Source organism: Sceloporus undulatus, chromosome 4 (assembly GCF_019175285.1).
Source record: "Sceloporus undulatus isolate JIND9_A2432 ecotype Alabama chromosome 4, SceUnd_v1.1, whole genome shotgun sequence".
In the NCBI taxonomy this organism is placed as follows: Eukaryota; Metazoa; Chordata; class Lepidosauria; order Squamata; family Phrynosomatidae; genus Sceloporus; species Sceloporus undulatus.
In genome coordinates, this window is record NC_056525.1 from 74,244,342 (window position 1) to 74,267,091 (window position 22,750).

Consider the following 22,750-nt stretch of genomic DNA (forward strand, 5'->3'; position numbering starts at 1 on the left):
ATTTTTAAAATCTTTCTTCTCAAATATTATTTCCATTACTAGCAAGATGGTATTCTTAAGCTATACTTTTACTCTTGCAAGAAAACATAACACTTCTACCACAAAAAAAAAGTGGAAGCGGAAATGAGGGATGCACTAAGAGATCAATGGTGTGCGTGTGTGGAGGGGGGGATGAGGTATGGTTTAAATGTGGAGGTGGATTAATTGAAACAGTAGTAATCCCAACTATTATCAGTTCTTATATCCCCACATTTCTCATATTACAGATGCTCTTGCCTATACAACCTATAATGTCCTTGTACAGCAATTGTTCTAAAGGGTTGAAGAGGAATCTCTCTAGTACAAATTGTGGTATATGAACTGCATTCTCTCTGGACATTGTAATTTTGTACATAAGATTAGAAAAACTGCAAACAATTGTAGTTATGGACCATCTCCAGGGAGATCCAGTTTTTGATTCCTTTTCTTCATTCAGACACCATGATTTAACAATCCTTATTACCCTACAAAATGCATTTTATTACCAGACTCCCATTTGCAAATAAACTGTCCCGTGGCATTCCTTTGACTAAGTCAGGCTAAATCTATACTTTAAAGAGATTTATTAGGAGAGGATTGGTTTTTTCAGATGTTTCTGTTCCAGAAAATCCCATTAGTCACTCAAACCTCCAAAAGCCATGAGAGCTTTGTTGCCCTTTCTTTTAACGGTCATCATGCCCTTGGCCTCTGGACAGTATATTTGCCCTCCAAATACTTGAGCAAAGCAATCTTAACATTTCATCAGCATCATGTATATTCCATATCACTGGGATTCTCAAAGCATATCATAGATCACACTAATATGCCACAAGGAACAACACTGAAATAATTAAACAGTCCTATGAACCTCATAAATTCACAGGTGAGGACATATGCTACAACCATATACAGTGCGCCCTTCCCTTATGTAGAGGACATGTTCCAGCCTGCGGAACTTAAGGGAAATACCGCATATGCTGGAGCCCCATTGAAAACTGGGGTTCATGTCTGTGGTGCAGCACACACGGCATTGCCTCTTCCAGCATGCGGCTTTCAGCATAAGCTGAAAGCCGCATATGGCCTGCCCACATCCGACGCTGGCGCACTGTATACCACTGCGTTCTGGAAGCCTTATCGCGCAAGACGACAAAGTAGAAACAGAGTCAGAGAGTAGTGGCTTTCTCTGTAATTGACCACATGATGTCATAGTGCCTCAGTTTTCTTCCTAAAGGAGACAGATGTTTCCAACTAGAAAAAGGGCACTTTTACAGCTGTCTCCCATGGGAAGAGAACTGAAGTGCTATGACATCATGTGGTAAAACACAGAAAAAGCCACTACAGTGAGCCCTTGGTATAAGCTGAGGTTTGGTTCCAGGACTCCCCACGGATAACAAATTTTGTGGATGTTCAAGTCCCATTAAAAACATCTGTTATTAGAATGGTGTCCCTTAAATAAAATAGCAAAATCAAGCATTGCTATTTGGAATTTCTATACATTTTAAAATATTTTCAAACCATAAATGCTTGAATTTTTGAATAAAGACAGCTGACTGTACTCTCCAGCTCCGTTTCTGCTTTTTTTTTCTCATGCAGCAAGACTCTGAGTCTTGCCTCTTCCCAGTCAGCCACAAGCCTCCCTTGGCAGAAGCGTGATTTGAGCACTCGATCATATCCATTCTCACAGCAAGTGGGATGTTGCCTCTCTCTAGCAGTATCTGCTATGAACTGGCTTCCTTCCACTCAGAAAACACATCTAAAAACAGCAGAGATGAACAAGGATTCCTCCCGATTCCCATAGCCTAGAGCAGGGGTAGGCAACCTGCGGCCCGCGGGCCGGATGTGGCCCAGCAAGGCCTTGGGACCGGCCCCCGCCCGGTCCTGCCGCCGATTGCCGCCGGAGCCTTTGGCCTCTCGCGTGAGGGTGTGGGGCCTTTGGCCTATCAGGAGGAGGCGGGCAAGGGGGGCAATTGTCTATAGAAGCCTCAGAAATATGCATTTATATTAACATTTTTTTAAAAAATCAGCAAATTTTTTCGCGTGTCCTCCATTTTTTTTAAAAAAGTACCCTCCATTTGAAAATTTTGTCCTACATTTGTCCCGGTTTATTTATTTATTTCAATTTTTAAAAATTATTTAATTATTTATTTTTTGGCTTCGGCCCCCCAGTTGTCTGAGGGACAGCAACCCGGCCCCCGGCTCAAAAAGGTTGCCTACCCCTGGCCTAGAGGGGATAGAGGTGACCCAGGGGAATCTGCAGGCTGGCCCAAAGGCCAGAGGTAAACCCACCCTAACCCCAAGTTTAAACCATCCTTACAAAGAAGTAAAAGTAAGCTACATTTCCCCTGTACCCTCTTTCCACTTTCAGCAGAAACAGTTGCCATCCTTATGGCTCACACTGTTGACACTCATAAAGAAACCATCACCCTAGGGAGCAACCTGCTCACATTCTCCTGTTGCTGCTTACCTGTAATACAGATGGCTTGACAGAAGCCATGCTGAGGATATCATCAATCTGTCGGCTATTGAAGTTGGATAACCCAATAGCCTTCACCAAACCTTTCTCCACCAACTTCTCCATGGCTTTCCAAGTTTCTTTATAGTCAATGTAGTCATAACGCATAGTGCCATCAGGATTTTTGGGGAAGAGGTTGTCTCCCCGTCTATAATAAAGCATAGACCACAAACCTCTCAGTAGTATTAAAAGCTAATGCACATTTCATGTGACTCGGTAGAGAACATATTCTCTTTCCTTCTTTTTAATCTTGCCTACTATCTGAGCCAGAATGGCATAGTGGTTGGACTATGACCTTGGAGACCAGGGCTCAAATCCCCACTGAGCCATGAAAATCCACTGGGTGACTTTTGAGTAAGGCCTCTCAGCTTCAGAGGAAAGCAAAGGCAAACCTTCTCTGAACAAATTTTCTCAACAAAACTCCATGATAGGTTTGCCTCAGAGTCACCATTAATTAGAAATAATTTAAAGGCATACAACAACAGCTACTATTATCTAAGCTATCTAGCTGATACTGAAATATTAAAACCAATTAGTTATTAACTTTTAAAAAATGATCTTGAGCCATACAAAATGTTGGCAGCTCCTCTTCAATTTCACAGTCCACCATGACAGAGAAATAATTCCTCGAAAGTTGACTTAGCTTTGCTCATAATTATACCATTATGTTCAAAAGTCCAATCAAGTTCCAAAGCACAGTGTCCAAAACTTTTTTTAGCCTCTAATAGTCTCAATTTTTATTTCACCTTTCTCTTTTCTCTCCACTTGGTGTTTTTAAAATGTGAATTTCAGGCCTCCAAATGTTAATGAACTAACAAAACAATCTGGTTGTATCTGCTGTAAACTAAAAAAAAAGGGATAAAAGAATTGGCAACAAACTGGCATCTGTGCAGATGGTAAGAAACATCTGACCGCCCTCGTCTTCTACACTGCTGTTTCACATTGCTGTGATTTCATGCTCATTTCCTTCCTCTTGACACTCACTCAAAAGCATGTGGCCAGTGCATGAGGTAGAGATCCAGATAATTCAGCTTCAGATCTTGTAGGGATTTCTTTAAAGCTGGTTCCACATCTTCAGGGTGGTGCTTGGTATTCCATAGTTTTGATGTCACAAATAGTTCTTCCCTCTTAACAGTCTTTTAGAAAGAAGAAAAGGAATAAGGGCACAAATAAACGCCATTTCTTAATACACATTACTCAGTTCATCAAACAGATGCATCCATGTCTTCATAGTTTGGAATCTCTGTTCATTCTAAGCTGATGAAGCCCCCTTTTGGCTCAGGAAGGAGGAATGATTGCCAAGTCAGTATGGGACAGGAGTAGCTTCATTCCCAGCAAAACATGGAACATTTACCAAACTTTTATGAGACAGTGATAACAGATCTTTTTGACAAATTGCACAACTCTTTTTTTTTTACATAAGAAAGTGGTAGTATCAAAACTCATACACTAACATCAACCTTTTATGTAACAACCTTTACATTGTACAATATACAGTATGTAACTCTCTCTTCTAATCATGCCTCTTCCATTTTCCTCTACTTCCCTATTCTAGGCAATCTTCCTAGTTATATATGCACTCACACAAACAGTAAATGAAATACAATAATCCAGTTATAGTCTCATGCCCTGGTGCCAGCACTCTAAGAGATTGTTTCTCCATCCTACCCTTTTATACCTCTTATTTTTGCTTTTCTAGTTTTCATAGCTATAAAATGTATGTTTAGTAAAACAGCCACTTATTCCATTTAATTCCATTGTTCCCATTATAAGAGGAATCTTAGATTACCAGTGCTGGACAAATAGTAATTTCTGTTTACATGGCTTCCCCATGCATTCCAGCTGTAGTACCCCGTATCAAATTTGACACCTTAAAGAAAAAGTTTTTAATACTATTGAAAGCTGCCCTTAATCAGAAATAGCCTACACTGCCACATACTAACCATGCTAACACAGAATAAATTTCACATTCATCCCTCTTTTCCTTTTTAAAAGGGCATCTTTAATTCTCATGGGTTCAAGGATAAGACTGAAGGCACAAAACACCCCAAACTCTTACATCTTAGGTGGACTGAAAACAAGACAAAACAAAACAGCCTCAACTGAAAATAATCTTCAAGCAATACTTGAAAACATTTTAAGTATGATCTTCTGTTTTCCTTTTTTCAGGATAATCATAGTGAGAAATGTCACATTGTGAAACTAGTTTGCTCTATCTAGCATGGCACCTACCAAATTAGTGACAATATAGAAACTATATAAATTGCATTAATACAACATAAAGACTGGTAGAGTTTTAGAGGGGATGATATATTTCTGGTTTATTTTTAATGCTGAAAAAGTTGGAGCAGATGATATATTTCTGGCTGTTTTTAATGCTGAAGTAGTTGTTCATCCTTTGATTATATCTTTTTGCATTGCTTTTGTTGAAAGCATATAAAACAATTTTATTTTCTGTTTTTAATTATTAAAAGCTCCATCATTTTCATGGCCAACACAACAATTGCATTATCTTTTAAAATTGTGCCTGTGCAAATTTTTAGAGCAACAATAGCTCAAACAGCAAGAGAATGGGCAGAATTTCAAATCCGAGTCTGTAACACACAACAAGCAGCAGGAAGTAATAAGTGGCTTTCATGATAAGTTTATAAAGAAAAGAAACAGCAGTAACTATTTTCTGAACAGAACCAACCTATAACATGGACAACAACTCCTGCCTCCATCTTTTTTGCAACTACTTCTCAGCAGTTACCTGTGACCAATCGTTCCCTTTTTTCTTTTTCTTCTTTTCCTTACCTTGTCATCCCCAACAGTCTCCTGGAAAGCATCACCTATCTCTGCTTCATTGCTGTAAGCTGTAGCACAGTCAATGTGACGATAGCCTACACTAAGAGCATATTTTACTGCTTCTTTCACCTAAAACAGAAAAGAGACATGAGTGCATCAGAATGTGAGGAGGTCCTCTTTACAGTGCATCCTCCACATTTGCTGGGGTTAGGGATGCAGGGCCAAAAACTGAAAGCTAAAAATCCCTCTCCTCTTGAGCCCACAACCACATGTTGACAAGGCAATAATGATTATGCAAGGAATGCCAGAAAAATTCAGAAGAGGGTATGAAAATTCTACACAATGTATAGCGCTTATTGGGTAAGAGCTAGAGAATGCACTTAACTTCTTTCCAACTGAAATTCATGGGATACATTTTTTTTGTTCCTCTTGCCATAAACTGAAGTGCATTTTAATGTAGCATCTTTTAGTCTTGCTGATGTCACATTTTAGTTTTTACCATGGTATGTTTTTAAGTGTTGATTATATAATGTAAATGTTGCTGTACTTGATTTTTACTAGTAATATATTACATGCCTTTATGATTATGCTCTATGTAGAAAAGAAAGATTTTTCTTGGAGGTAGTGTTGAATAATCGATAGTAGTATAATCTGTAGTGGTACTTAATCAATTTGCTAATGCATTTGTTTCAAGTTTTAGAACTGCCACCGTAAATCCCAATTCTGAAGTAAAGCTTGCTGCACTGCGATAACTGTATATCTTTTATATGCAACCTGTTTCCTGCTGATAGGCTTGTTAATGTTCTACTTTCTTGTGAACAGCCATAAAGGTTATTTAAGTAAACCATCCCATCAGAAGACGAAAGCAAGATTCAGATGTTTACAGGCCACATAAAACGATGCATTCTCCCCAATTACTGACAGATTTCTTAGAAGAATAAAACCACCTTAAAGCCTTCCTTCACAAGAAGGAAGCAGCAGCAAATTTACCACAAATATTACAATATAATGTTCTCTCTCTTAACTAGACAAATAGACAGCTAACCCTCAGTGTGAAATTGCAGGGATCTCATTCAAACTCACTGGTGTTGCTGCCCTTTAGTTGCTTCCTTTTGTTGGTTAACTGCCCTCAAGTTGATTTTGACTCATGGCGACTTGCCCTAATAATCGGCTCCAAATTAGAAAAGATTCTTATAAGAAGGAATCAGGAAGCTGTCTATAATTCATGACAGAGCATGTTAAGGCCCCCAGCCTTCACTATATCCATGTAGTACAGGAGACATGTTTCTTGCCAGATTTGCCTCTGGAATCCTGTATATTTCCTACCCTAGTTCAACGTATTCTGTAGCAAAACAGCATGGTCTCTGGGAACTACCAGCCACTAATCTATACAAGTACAGGTATACCTCAGTTAATAAAGTACAGTAGATGCGTTCCTGGGCATTACTTCTACAGAAAAAATGGTGCTAGAAGTAGAAATAACAGTAAAGATGAGGGATAGGTTCCTATACCACAAAAAGGCACAGCTGAACATATTTTTCAGAAAATGCTTTATTCAATCTAACAATATGCACAGGTAAAATGAAACAACCAGATCAGGTATGCATTGTATAAGTAAACAAAAGCATTTTGAACCTTGTAGAGACCACCTGAAAGCTTCTTTCAAAATGCATACAGAGATTAATTACTGTAATTAATTGAGGCTCCATCAGGCCTGGCCTGGACTAAGAAGGAGAGTCCTCCCTTCAATCCATCTGGTGCCATCCAGCCAAGGAGGGAGAGATGCAGGCCCAGCTCCATCAGGCCTGGCCTTAGGGACGTAGCCAGGATTTTGAGAGGGGGGGGGTCCAGACAAAGTTCCAACATTTTGGAGGGGTGAAACCCCCCCCCCCCCCAGACACAGAAAGAGGGTTAAGCCTTTACCTCAGGAAGGGAAAAGAGGGGAAGAAGGGGAGGGGGCTGCTCCACTTCCGTGCCATTGCCAAATGCTCCTCAGGTTCATTCAAGGGAAAGGAGAGGCAAGAGAGCTGTCTTTTGTGGGAAGGAACAATAAAACAACCCGGGGCAGGGAAGTTTGTTCTTGGAGTGAAGGGAAGGGGAGGAAAAAGAGAGAAGAGGACTTGCTTCCTGGCATCCTCCTCTGAGGGCTCCCTTGGCCCTGGCGCCTACCCCAAACCCCAAATGCGCAGGGAGCTCTGGCTGAAGCAGGAGCAGCAACCAGGGCATGATCCCTTTGGGGGGGGGGTCCCAACTCGTCCTCTACTCTCTGGAGGGCAACCTGCATGTGGAGGGGGGCAGGGAAGGGAGAGGAAGAGAGAGTGCGCCAAACAGAGTGAAAGAGGGAGAGAGAGAAACCACAGCCACACCTAGACTTCAGTCTACTTCCTCAGATGCATTTAGATGCAGTAATAATAATAATAATATGTAGAGAGATCTTGCAGCACCTTTGGGACTCACTGAAAGAAAGAAATTGATGGCATGAGCTTTTGAAGACAGTCTACTTCTTCAGATGCATTTAGATGCAACAACAACAACAACATGTAGAGAGATCTTGTAGCCCCTTTGAGACTAACTGAAAGAAACACATTGGCAGCATGAGTTTTCCTAGATGTCAGGTTTCCTAGCGTTTTCCTCAGATGCATTTAGATCCAATAATAATAATAATAATAGTAATAATAAGTAGAGAGATCTTGCAGCACTTTTGAAACTCACCGAAAGAAAGAAATTGGAGCATGAGCTTTCCTAGACTTCAGTCTACTTCCTCAAGTGCATTTGTGGCTTACAAAAGATCACCCAGTGGCTTTGTATGGTCCAGTTGGGAAGCAAACCCTGGACTCTAGAGTCATAGTACTCCAGTGATCAAACCGCTATGGAGTAGGAGGATTAAATAGGGCAGCTATGGGCCATTTGTGGCCCTGGGTCATTGTTTTGTGCTCCTCCCATCCATCCTCCCCAAATCCAAAATTATTATTATTATTATTATTTTGTTATAAAAAGAGGAGAAGGATTTCCTTGAAGCCTCAACAAAAGAGCTACAAGGCTGCATCCACACTGCAGAAATAGTGCAGTTTGATAACACTTTAACTGCCCTGGCTCCATGCTATGGGATCCTGGGATTTGTAGTTTTGGGAGCTATTTAGCCATCTCTGCCAGACACAAGAAACTGAAGTGCAATTCCCAGATCTCCTCATCATTTATTTCATGTTAGAAGTAAATTTTCTGAACTATTAAGCACTAACAAGAAAGTGGCTGACACTATGGCAACTCAGATGGTGACAAAGGTATTAAAAGGGTAAGGTTTAATAACCCTCCAGGTCTGCGTCTGGTGTTGGCTCCACTGCAGGAGTGGTGGTGGGGTGAGGTTGGGTGAAGCCTTTAATGCCTTTGCCTCTAGAAGGATGGAGAGTGGGAGGTTTTCTGTTCCAAACTCACTCTGACTCTCAGGTGGACCAGGGAGGTGCTGGTGCTGCTGCAGCCACTGCTGGAGTAAGCCCACAAACTTCTTCCCTCAGCCTCATTTATTTCATTTCTGTGCCACCTTTCCCCCCAGAAAAGGACCCAAGGCAGTTTGGTTTTTATGGTTGACACCACTTTAACTTCCATTATAGCGCTGTGCTATGGAATCTTGGGATTTGTAGTTTTGAGGAGCTGTTTAGCCATCTGTCAGGTGCCACAACAAACTTCAAATCCCAGCATTCCACAGAATGGAGCCAAGGGCAGTTAAAGTGGCATCAAACTGGATTATTTCTTTAGTGCAGATGCAAACTGAGTCCTTCCTCTCAAGCTGTTCACATCAGATAAATTCAGGTAGATAAAGCAAGGTGCAGCTGCTCAAGCAATAAGCGGCAGCCACTCTGTTCATGCTCAGAGACACTCAGAGGAGGGCAAAAAAGGGGCTACTTAAGGATGAGCTTATGAAACGTGAATGGGTTTAATGGTTGGACTCAAGTAGCTTCAATATATACCATTATACATATATAAACATACCAAACTCTGAAAAAACTCCAAAATACATCTAGTCCTCAGCATTTTGGATAAGGGAGATTCGACCTGTAGTTGATTATTGCTATTAGAAGTCACCATTTCTTTCTTTGATATTTCCTTTTAGAGCCTTCCTTCTCCCTTCCTTCCTTTTTCTTCCTTTCTTCCCCTTCCTTCCTTCCTTTCTTCTTTCTTTCCTTTCTCTTCCTTCCTTCCTTTAGTTCTCCCTCCTCCTCCTCCTCCTCTCCCGAACGGAGATCTTTTTCTGGGAAAAGCACAGAGGAGGAGGGAGAGGGAAAGAGGGGCAAAGATGTTGCCGGGAGGGAGACCAGCCCTCTCTCTCTCTCCTGAGTCTGCTCCAATGGAAGGAGGAAGGAGCTTGAACAGGCACTGCCCCCCCCCCCCCCCTCCAGACCCCTCGGACCCCTCCCTTCGTTATGTTCCTGCTCCCCCTCTCTCCCTCTCCCTCAATCTCTCTCTCTGAGCCTCCCTGCTCCCTGAGACTTTTTTCCCCTTTTCCCTCCGAGTCCGTGCTTTTGATGGAGGGGAAGGAAGGAGCTTGGACATCCCCATTTCTGATGGGGGGGAGTCTGGATCCCCCAACCCCACACCCCGGCTACGTCACTGCTGGCCTAGATTAAGAAGCTGAGCCCTCCCTCCAGTACTTCTGCCTTGGTCCAGGGCTCAGAGGGAGAGAAGAACTGCTGGACCTCATCCCCTTCCTCACCACCATTCCCTTCTCCTTTTGTGTCATGTCTTTTTAGATTGTAAGCCTGAGGGCAGAGAACTGTCTAATTAAAAATAATTGTAAGCTGCTCTGATAACCTTTAGCGTTGAAGAGTGGTGTATAAATACTGTACATAATAAATTACTTTTTCTTTCATAAGCCTCCCCTTTTCTTACATTTTCTATTTTGGTGGTCAAACCTATAGTCTTGCACTTTTTTTAACATGCTGGAGGTAGCTAGCAAAGCAGGCTCCTCTGCTCTCTGTTTTCCTTTTCATGCATTCTCAGTAAGGGATTCTGAAGGCAGCTACTGTGTATCTTGCCTATTTTAGACAGGCATGCACAGCTACAATATGATGAGCTACAGTAGAATCCCATTCTTTCCCTGCTCAAGCCTTTTTGCATTGTTTCCTGCAGACAAGATGATGCATGGTGAAGTTTGTGTTTTTCCCATCGTCCTTCACCAGTCTTCCAATGCTGATGCTGCTAAAACTGTCTAGCTAGACAGAGGACAAGAGAAAAAAAAGGAGAGTGCTGGTCTGGCCTTTGTAAAAAGGAGCTTCACTTTCAGAAGGTTAACTGAGGTATGCCTGTACTTCAAATTCTGAATTCAAATCCCTGTACTGCTGCAGAATTCATCAGATTACTAGGTTGTGTTACTGTACAAACTTTTTGTGGGGCTAACATTGTGCAAGATGAGAGCAGAAGTACCAATAGTGCTGCAGGAAGGTGTGATAAAAGACTACATCTGATATCATTACCCAAAATATGCTGTAAATTGACATATCTAAAAGTGGGTGCCAGGATGGAAGAAGACTATCCAATTGTAACTTTAGAAAGAAAGGAACACATTTCCTCCCTCTATGCTATTATAACTTGCTATTTTTCCTTTTAAAAGGCTAGGATAGCACTGTTGTAATGCAACAATGGCATCAGTTAACTAATCCATAAAGATGCTACCACTTATTCCCCCCCCCCAAAGGAAAGATAATTTGTACCTGATTGGAATCTACTCTGCCAACAATATTTAATTTTTAAAAATGCATTTCATCAATTCCTCTGATGAGGGTACTTTTAAATTTTATTTATGTATTTATTGTTTTAGGTAAAGACTAAAAATCAGTAATAATAAGAGAAAAGGTACATTCTGTTTCACCTCATAAAACTTTTGCTTTTGGGGTTTTGTTTTGTTTTGAAATGAGATAAAACAACTGCAAGGATGAACACAGCTTTTGGTATCTAGATAAAAAAACAGATCTCTTACTGCCTATCAAATTTAATTTCCTTTGGGTTATTAGAAGCCTGGATACTAGACAGAGACACATAAATGCTCTGATGTTCTAAAAGGTTGCCTGAATGGAAAATCAGTCTCCTTTACTCACAGTGATAAAGCAGTTCCAGTTCCCTCATTGTAACTGCAAGATCTTACTTTCCTCACTTCTAGGTCTGAATTATGATCACCACAAACATTCTGAAAATGCAGAAGTTAGTCTAACAAAACTATGAATGGTGGCTGAATTTATGAAATTTTCTTGCAACACATATCAGGTTTTACAAGGTTGACTACCAATAAAACAGAACTAAAGGCACTAGACTGATTAGCTAGAGGGGACCAGGAACTGCCATGCTTGTAAATGCAAGCAATCTCAATCAGGCAAGCGAATGGGCTGGCAGAGGGCAGACGAAGGGCACTACTCCTTCTCTGAACCCAGCAGAGAATCAAAGTGGACTGCTGGAAGACAGAAGTCTCCTCTTCCATGGCCAGGACAGAAATGCAACTTTGTCTCTCCTCTGCCAGACCACAGTAGACTAGTAATTTAGGGCTTTTTTTTTTAAATCTCCAGGGATAATCACTTCTGTTAAGGCAAAAGAACCAACTGTGGGTGCCAACAATTAGAGAAATGAATACTCTTTGCCATCTAAAACACATTATGCAAAAGATTTACATCAATATTCATGTCAAAATACACAATGGACACAGAAGAGGCAGATGTAGAAAATAATGTCTCTGGATAGTGGGTTGTTGTGTGCTTTCAAGTCGTTTCCTACTTATGGTGACCCTGAGGCGACCTATAACAGAGTTTTCTTGGCAAGACTTGTTTAGAGGGGGTTTACCTTTCCCTTCCTCTGAGGCTGAGAGAATGTAACTTGTCCAAGGGAACCCAATGGGTTTCCACGGCTGAGCAGGGATTTGAACCCTGATTTCCACAGTCATAGTCCAATATTCAAACCACTTCACCACACTGGCTCTCCAGGAAAATGGAACTGTCTATTTAATAGATTCTATAAAACTTCAGCAAGGTGGATGTTATTCCTTTTACCTTCTCCTGCTATGGTGGTGTGGGAAATAAATTCAGTACAAACATCAGTAATGGAGAACCTAATATGCCATGCTAAGACTGCAGAGGTATTGAGTGGCAAACATTTAGTGGCTAATCTGTATTCAGGTGAAGAAAATGGGCTATGGAGGAAGGAACTTTCTGCAAGTTTTCAGTTGAGGAATAATATGATTTCAGGGTTCTGAGGTGATGGTTGGAATGCGAGTGCGCAGCCATGTGTCGGTCACGCAGAAGCTCCACTCGAGAAGAATCACCAAGTGAACTGTCTCAGAGCTGTCTGGCTGCTCAGGAATCTCATCCTTCTCTCTGGATGCTGATAAAGGCACACTGAAGCAAGCGTCTCTTTCAAAGAGGCTCTTTAATCTTTCAGTTGTACTATATACAGAAAGCAAAACTCCAAAGCTACACATCCACCACTGCCAACCAACAAAAACCACACTGTACAATGAGGCTTGGGCTTTATATACACTTTCGCCATGAAGCCACTAAATCCAGCCTCTTCCTGCTGTGTCACCTTAATTATTGTCACCCTACCAAGATGACCAAGTATATTTACATTAGTTTTTCAACACTTCACAGTGCTTTCCGGCACATGATGACCTTTTAGATACATCACATGTCCTGTACCAGCTGTAACCAATTCCTTGGTTATCAGGCTGCAAGTGACCCATTTGTCACTTTCTCCACATCTGGACATTTTATTTCAGGCTTTATTCTCTAACATTGATGAACTTCAATACAAGCATTGCTGTTAGGTCCAAGTGAATGACATATTTACTGTATATCATAAAAACACATGCATACCTTACCACTATTCTATGCCTACTTCAGTATCTTAGTATGAGAATTATGAGTACTCAGTGTGGGTCTGCCCTTGAAAAGTAAGTGTGCAGAAGCTACAGTTAGTGCATAATGCAAAAGCCAGAAGGTTGTTTGGCATACATTTTAGAGATGACACATGACTGGTCTTGAGCAAATTGTATTGCCTTCAAGTTTGGTTCCAAGCTCAATTCAAGATGCTTATTTGGACCTACAAAGCCCTGAATAGTGTGGTACACCTGTATCACTCTGCCCAGAATTCAAGACCCACAACAGGGGCCCCATTGGATGTCCCACTACTTTGAGGATCTAGGCTGGTGAATACTTCTCTGTATTATACTGCTATAACCACCTGCTAGAAGCTCAGCAGAGACAGCTTGATATTTGCTGGGAGACAGTTGCATAAACACTTTGTTTATACAACTCTCTCCCAGCAAACATCAAGCTGTCTCTGCTGAGCTTCTAGCAGATGGTTATAGCAGTATAATTCCGCCTGGTTTTTGTTAATACTGGTTTTTAATTTATAAAGGGAGAAACAGTTTATATCTCTTGTACCTCAGAGGCCTTGGTGAGCAGAGAAGTGATGAGCAATAATACACCAACAAACATGATTACTGAAGTGCTAAATATACATTAGGATATACATTCCTTATAATAAATTAGAGTTATGGAAAGTATAGAGGGGTTGTACCAGTGATAGATTACAAGGACAAAGGGGCATTAAGTCCTGGCACTCTTCTCACCTCAAACATTAGACTCCTAAGTAGGCAGTGAAATAAATGAAATGACATATGTCTGACTATATAAATAACTGTAACTGATTCATCCTCTAAAACAAGTATTATTAATAAAAATGCTTCTATATAACTGCCTTATCTTTGAATCTAAAATGTGTATATAGTGTGCCCATTCTTCTCTTCTTGGTTTAAAAATTAGATTGATCTGATACAGGCTTGACTTACAGAGACTCTAAGGAGTTAATTGAATTGGCTCTGCTCCTACAACAGACGCGGGATATAACTTTAAGAAGGTAGATTTTATCGCATTTCCCTGTCGAAGGGGAGTATGCAACCCATATGCAAGCCAGGCTTCTGCCACATCTTTTCAAGAATGGGAAGATCGCATTCTTGAAAAGATGCAGGAAGAGCCTGGAGAAGCCTGGCTTGCCATGTGGATCTAATGATTCCTACTTCACATAGAAACTGCTGTGACTTTTTGCAGGCTCATCACTTTTTTCCATAGTGAAGGGGAAAATGTAGTCTGGCCTATGGTTAGATGATATTGAATCTGAGGTTTTGTTATTAAAACATAGTCTAGATTTTGAACATATTGCAGTTTTCCCCTCATGATTTTATCAGGAAACTACAGCATTGTTAGGTGAAGCCTGACTCACCAAGACTATTTTACTAGAATTTGTCATTTCTCTCCTTCATCTTAAATATAGCTGGAAATGGAATTCAGAGACATAGCCATGTAAGTCTGGAATATCAATATGCAAAGTGATCTTGTAGCATGTTCACTCCATGCATCTGAAGAAGCAGACCATGAAAGTTGATATTACAACTTCCTTCACACAGTCTCAGAAGTGCTACAAGATCTGTTTGCATAGCTGGAAATAACAGTCTAATATGTGGTTAAAAACAGCACAGAGAGGAGGACTATTTTTATTTTCTACCTTGAGCTATCTCTAAGATAGTCCTCCTCTTATAACAGCATCCATACTAACTGCTGAAAAAGAATATAGGGAAAACTATGCAAGATACAGAAACCCTTAGTACTTAAGCCACAATTAGAAATCTAGGAAATATATAGTCCCTGGTAATATGACTGTACCTTTTGACTGGCCATAGAATTTGGGCTTTTAGATATGGAAGTAAACAGATAATTTTAGCCCTGCTCAACAGTGAAGTCACTACTTACCTGCCCAGCTTCACTTTTCCATGTCCCCAGTCCTACAAGAGGCATCTTTTGTCCAGTATGAAGCAAAACATAGTTACACACAGAAGTCATCTTCTCCTAAATAAAATATGAAGTTAATATTTTTAAAAACCTAGTGTACTAATTATTCACTATACAAAACAGAAAATCTTACAGACTTGATAGTATTCTTATTCTTCCACACTGAATTTAAGATAATGTAATACAAGTGTAAAGATATAACAGGATGGATTATTATCTTAAATAAATTTCACTTACAAAATGTTTCCTCTATTGTTTCCCTGTGTATTATTAGACTGCAAACCACAAAATCAATTAGCTCAGATGGTACTACAGAAATAAATCATCATCTTCATCTCCCCCACACCTTTTATTGGGATAGCTGCACCATGCAGTAGTTCTCCAATAAAAGATATGGGAAAGATGGACCAATCATTCTGTGCAACTACAGGCCTCCTTTCAATCACAGTCCTAGCTGAGCAACATGAGCTGAAAGTTGGGATCTTTGGTCATGGAGGAGCTTAATCTCATGGATCATCAAGAGATGAAGGTGAGAAAAATTACTCTTCCCAAAATGCATATCTGGTAGGTTCTGGGGGAAACCTGTTCCCTCATCCCAATCAGTGTTAAGACAGTCACAGTCCTAAAACAATGTATATCAACACTGTCAACCTGTAAGATATAGTTCAAAGTACAGAATCAGAAGAAATTGGCAACTTTTCCACAGCTATTTGCCTCATGATAGGATTATGAACAATTGACGATTATGAGCAACTTTTCCCCACTAATGTGAACCACAGTTTAATTGTGCTGCCTTGATCTCAAAACTGTGAGGGGAAAATCGATTCTTCTAAAATTGAGGACAATGAAGCATTTCAAAAATATGACCTTTCAGTGATCTACTCTAAGGATGCCAAATTCTTATCAGCTTCTACAACTTTTACTGTCTAAATTCAACATTTTTAGGCAACAATGTTCATTTCCATTCCACTGAAGTGTTCATCTCCAGATCATCAAGCATGGCAGAATGCTATTCTTGGGTTTTAATCTGGTTAACTGACAGCCATGGTACATTAACAGAGCAGAAAAATATTTCTGAGTCTTAAGAGGTTTGGTTCATTTATGGGATTATCGTACATTTATTTTGCAGGGTTTGTTCATACAGAAAAAAGAAAAAAAGGCTGCTGCGCTAAGGTTGCTATAAGTTAAAAATGACTTGAAGGTCAACAACAACGAGAAATGTTCAAGCTATTTCTTGCAGATTGGAAGAATTCTTCTTGTGATGAAAACTATTTAAAAAGTGCTGTGGACTAAAAAGAACAGGGCACCAAGAGTAAAACATAGTATATCATGAAATTAAGTCACCATGTACAGTACCTTGAAATTTAGACAGAAGTATTATAAGTATGTACATTCCAGCGAAGGAATCCATGCACAATTTGGACAAGTTTGTACCTGTGCTGCTTACATGACTTCACAGTTAATTACCTTCTCACAAACTCTGGGAAACATATATGGTTGTGCTAATACTATCTTAGGTTGCACCAAAGCTGTTAAAAGCTGTTTTTGTAACAAGACTGATTTCATAACAAGCTGCATGGAGCAAAACCAGGTTCGTTTTCTCAGATTCCTATCCACTGTACAAACCTTGCAAGTTACACCAGCATTAAGTAACTCCTTCTCTGCTTGTCCTCAACATTTGACTGCCATTTGTCTGCTCATTTGTACCTGAAAGAAGTATAGTACGCTTATACAGACATGTGCCAGTTAACAAAGCTTCTGACAATGAAGCTCCTTTTTACCAAGTCTTTTTATGCTTGCCCAGTTCCCCTTTTCCTTCCTTTTGTATAGCTGGATTTTTTTTTTAGCAGCATCAGTATTGAGAGAATTATCAAAGTAAGAGATGAAACAGACTTTCAGTGCCACATTGCAACAGGATTCAAAGAGCTTCTGTTGACTTACCAAATCTTTTACATATGCATATTGTTAATTTTGAATAAAAGATTTACAGAAACATATTGAATGTCTCTTTGTTGTTGTTGTTGTTGTTGTTGGTAGTGTAGGAACCTATCCTTGTTCTTCCCTTTTTATTTCTCCTCTGGTACAAAAGTTTTTGTTAAAGAAGTAATGCCCAGAAACACATCTATTTCATTAACTGAGGTATACCTGTTTCCTCTAAGGTATCATGCTACAATCCATGACAACTCACACTAAATTAAACAAGTTAGTTGTCAATGATCCCACAACATTCCACCCCCCCCCTTTTTTTTTTTTTTTTTTACTGAAACAGATTAACATGGCTTTCTCTTTGAAAGGTGGTGGATAGCAAATAAACGAGAGGGAAATGGTTCTTTATAAAAAAAACTAAAAAGCTAGCAGATTTATCTGACTGAGTAGTCTGGCTGCCTAGGTGAGATGAAAGCAGTGCAATTCTCCAGAGTCTCCAGAATAATAGTCCAACACTCAAACCACTATACTAATATTGCAAAATGTAGGAACAGTTTCCATCTTGAGTTTTCCTTATATTATTAAGAACTGATATTGTTTCTCTCATTGGGAAAGATGGGGTGAAATTATATCTATACCAGAAAAGAAATACTTGTTAACCTGCCTCTTAAACATGATAAACACTAAATCAGAGATATACCTGCCCTAGCGGGACCATATGCTCAAGTGCATAGCTAAGACTGCAACTCTATGAATCCATTTCTATTCATGTCATAAATTTAAAATTAAGTGGCATGTGTGTGCACACTTGCCTTCAAGTGCCCTGTCAACTTATGGCGACGATTAATTTCATTAGTTTTTCTTAGGCAAAGAATACTCAGAGGTGGTTCTGCCAGTCCCTTCTTCTGAAATATAGCCTACAGATTTTGGTCTGTACCTCTATTTCCCCCCCTGCAACTACATTATAATACAGCCTAATCATATACAGTAGTTGTTTACTCAGAAGTAAGGTGAATTGAATTCAAAGAGATACACTCCCAAGTGTGTATATACTCAGGAATGAATGAGTATATGAACGAGTGTATGTGAATGAAAGTTACTAAAAATTATTCTGTTGGGTTTACTGGTTTATTTTATGTATTCACATAGACTGTCTTGTCCCATGTAAATTTATAACATCCTTTTCAAGAGCATTTTATCAAAGAGGAACATCCTGCAATGTGACCTAAGAGTTGCTTTGCTGGCTGAATTGCAAGAGGAAATAATGCTTCAAAAGATTCCAGTCCCATGAACTTCCTTAGTTTTTGCTGGAATAAGCTATATAGCAGAGTCCCAAAGAACTGATATGTAAACACCATCTATATCAGACAATTAAAACAGGATGAGAAATATTCTTCTGCTTCTACTGTCAAGTTTCTAACAAGGAATAGTTGATTACTTGAGACTGTGAACCAGGAATGCTAACTTAAGCTGCAGACTTTCTGAGCAGACAATGGTTTGTATGTGAAGAATTTCATCCCTTTATCTGAGCTCTTCTTCATACTATACATTCAAAATGTTATCTGATGCACATTTATAGCTTCACTCTATTAAAGACAGAAGGTATCAAGTTAAGCGTGCAGCCTAAACCTCTTGATGCATAACTATAAATCTTTTTCAAATCTTTTGTTGCTGTACTAAAATTTGAACTCATGTTCAAGGACCAATCTTTACCTGAGTTTCCCTCTGTAATGTGTTGCTGTAAACTATGAAATGGAAGTAAAGTGGCTGAGTGAAAGAGTAGCTGGCTTCCTGCCCTTTTAGTAGTTGCTTGACAAGCTATGCCAGCAGAAATTCTGCACTAAAAAGGCAGAAACCTATCTGCTTTGTAACCTGGTCATCCCTCTCATAAACCTTCAAGAGGACAGCAAGCAGGGGAAAAGAAAAGAAAGTAAAGATAAATACTGGCTTTATACAAATATGCAAAATCCTATCTGACAAGCCATAATTAACACTGATATAATTTTGTGTTGCACAACTCACCAGTACCCAGCCTACCTATGCATTTTCTGATAAGGTACACAGCAATCTTGACTGAAACTTTCACCCAGAGACAAATTGCCAGGTATAATCAGTAACTTGATCAGCAGATATCAACTGGTTGCCTGACTTCATCTGACAAAAGGATAAGTAATCCCAGTTCCCACTGCTTAATGGACAAGAATTAACTCTTACCAGTACAATGCATGGCTAAAATGCAGAGTACAGAATACAAATTAAAAATACAAATCAGGAAAGCAAAGTCAGCAATTAATTCTGTTCTAGTCACCTATTAAAAACTTTAGTCTATATTATACCATTTTGGAGTTTAGATCTAGATGCTTCCCCTAAAATTATTTTCTGTAGTGCAAGCATTGATTAATAAATTCTACTGCTACAAATTTGCTATAAACAAGAGATTTCTGAAATATAAATTATGGATATTATCATTGTGACATTTTAATTAAAAGATCAGATTATCAAATGGGATCTGTGACTCAAATTTATAGATCAGATTATCAAATGGAGTCCATGACTTATTGGAGAATGCATAGCTAGGCTGAACATTAGTGAGTTGTGCAACACAAAATTATATCGGTGTCAATTATGGCTTGTCAGATAGGATGCTGCATGCTTGTATAACACCAATGTTTATCTTTATTTGCTTTTCTTTATAAATTCTACCACTACAAATTTGCTACAACAGAGATTTCTGAAATATAAATTACGGATTTTTATCACCGTGACATTTTAATTTATAGATCAGATCATCAAATGGGGTCCACGACTCAAAAAAGTTGAAACTTGCTAATTTACAGCACCTGGAGGAAGTAGCTGCAGCGCTTCAGATTCTGTTGGGACTGCAATTCCCATCACTGCTCTAAACAGCAATGCTTGGGATCATGAATGATGCAGCAAAACAAGAACAACTTGCAGAGAGCCACAGTTGTCCCTAGTTACCCTTAGTCAATGTACAGCATACGTTTAACCACAGTTTTAATCCAGAATTGGCATACGGACCAGCATTTTAGCAGGCAAATTATATTTATGATTGCAATGATGCAGCCTTATCCTGACTGAACGTTGTGTGGTTCCCTGATCAATTTAATGTGACAGTAAATCAAAGTTGAACTTGGCAACCTTTGCACTTACTTGCTAGTAATTTTGTAGTTTCGCAGCACTAAATGCAAGCCGAACAGTTCCACCTCGATGCAACTCCTGCAAACCTCAGGGCTCTGACTCTGGTACCACAACAAACTGCAATTCCCAGAATTCAAATATATACTTGTGTTTGTCTGCAGAATCAGTATGTAGAGAGATCTTGTAACATGAAAGAAAGAAGTTGGCAGCATGAGCTTTCATAGACTTCAGTCTACAGCAATGGTCCCCAAACTGTGCTCTTTAAGGGATGTTGGACTACAGCTCCCAGAATCCCAAACTATTGGCCAATGTGGCTGAGGCTTCTGGGAGCTGAAGTCCAAAATCTCTTAAAAGGGCACCGTTTGGGGACTGCAAGATCTCCCTACATGCAATTCCCAGAACCCCCTAACATGGACCCATAGCAGCTAAAGTGGTGTCAAACCAGATTATTGATGCAGCCTCTCCTGAATAAACGAAGCTATCCTTCCTGCTATACTTGCTCAGGGTTACAAGTTACATTTAAACCTTTCTGTGATCAGATCTCTTCCTCCAGCAAGGATAAAATTACAATGTTATCTTTGTATTAAAAAAAAGGCAGAAGAGGTGGCAGCAAGAGTAGCCCAGCCTCCCAAAGTAAGTCCCATGACCTGATGATGCACAAACCTGGCTGGTGCAAATCCAGGGCAAACAGTCTGCAGAGCCCCTTCCTGCTCAGACACTAAAAGAAAGAGGCTTCTTCTTCCAAACACTGGGACCAAAGTCCTTTGTCACAGACTTTTTCACATTTCCGTTTCCGGGTTTGAAATTTAACCTCACTTTTCTTTCTCCCAGCCCTCCTCCTTTTGCAGCCCACGTGGCAGCAGCAGGAGAAGCAGTCAAAGAATAGATACAGTGATTGCCAGCAGGCTTCTTGTCGTTTTGCAAAGCTCTGGGGTGGAACTGAAGCTGCTTTGTTAAGATCTGTCTGAAAGATTCATGCAATAAAAGACAAATGGATAAAAACATGGGCTGATACTTATTAGAAGTGTGTGGGAATCAGGAAGTGTCAGGAAAGAAGAAGTAGAAGGAAATGATGAATATGAAGGGTCCAAAATAAAAATAAAATCATAAATTTTATATATATATATATATATATATATATATATATATATATATATATCTCACACACACACCAATTAAATGACAAAATAATTCAAGAGTTAGATACTAGGAAGCTTGGTTTTATGTGTACAGTATATATAAAGGTGTCTGGTGTGGTTTATATGTTTTGTTGGTCTAACTGTAAGTGATGATTGTCTTGATTGTATATTGTGTTCTTTTGTTAAGATCTGACTGAAAGATTCATGCAGTAAAAGAAAAATGGATAAGTATATGGGCTGATGCTTATTAGAAGTGTGTGAGAATGAGGAGCTAACAGTTATCAGGAAATATGTAGAAGGAAACGATTACTATGAAGAGTAGAAAAATAAAAATTATACACACACACACACACACACACACACAGACATATATACACACACCATGAATCTAAAACTGTTAGGGTTTGATAAACCCCCCTCTCTCTCGCTGCTCTTCCTTTGGCTGGGTTGCCCCCCTTCTCCACCTTACTTTCTCTGCCCACCTTCCCCTTTCTGAGTTTTGGCACAATGACAGTGCACCTGCAGAGTCAAGGCCAAACTGACCCAGACAGGGAGGGAGATAAATCAGTCTTCGGTGATAAGACATAGAGTTCCATCCTCATTAAATGTTAAGAACACACTTTTTTAATTTGGGTTATTGAAAGTTCAGAAGGAGGGTGCCCGAAGCTTAAGCACTGTCTTCTGTATAAAAGGCTGCTCTATACTTTGTCCGGGGGCACAGTTTGGTAGAAATGATTCCCCTGTGTTCATTTGCATGCAAAATAAAAAGCCATCTTGGATCATGGACTTAGTTTGTTTGTTTCTCCTGACTGGTACCTTTACAAAACCAATTAAATTACAAAAATAATTCAAGAATTAGATACTACGAAGTTTTAGGGGATTTACATTCTGCTTTTCACTCAACGTGGGATTCAAGGCAACTTACAATAATTTTTAAAAGATAGAACTAAAACACTGATTACAAAAGTTTTTTTTAATTAAAAATTAAAAATCTGGGTCCTAGAGCAGATCAAGACAGAAATTTTCCTGGAAGCCAAGATAAAACTGAGGCTGTTGTACTTTGGACACACAGAAGGCACAACTCATTGGGGTAAAAATGATGCTAGGAAGGGTGGAGCAAAGTAGAAAGAGAGGAAGGTTGCATGCTAGATGAATGGATTGATATATTAAGGATATGAATTTGCAGGAACTAAGCAGAACAGTGGAGGATAGGGAGTCTTGGAGATGTCTCATCCACAGGGTCACCATGGGTCAAGATCAACTCAAGGGCAGTTAATAACAACAAATATTTTTAGAGCATTAAAATTATTTATATTGTTTTAAATTTTAAAGTGCTTTAACTTATTTTATTGTAAGTCACCCAAAATGTTATGATTATAGAGCGG

General features: G+C 39.5%; 1 protein-coding gene across 1 annotated transcript in view; it reads right to left on the reverse strand.

Annotated features, from left to right (window-relative positions):
* AKR1A1 (aldo-keto reductase family 1 member A1) overlaps window positions 1-21,033 on the reverse strand; it is a 24,633-nt gene extending 3,600 nt beyond the window's left edge. The window contains 5 exon segments of the mRNA XM_042464305.1: window positions 2,483-2,678; window positions 3,515-3,666; window positions 5,327-5,446; window positions 15,103-15,198; window positions 20,890-21,033. Coding sequence (XP_042320239.1) covers window positions 2,483-2,678; window positions 3,515-3,666; window positions 5,327-5,446; window positions 15,103-15,192 — 558 coding nt within the window. The 5' untranslated portion in view covers window positions 15,193-15,198; window positions 20,890-21,033.
* Window positions 21,034-22,750: the final 1,717 nt, after the last annotated feature.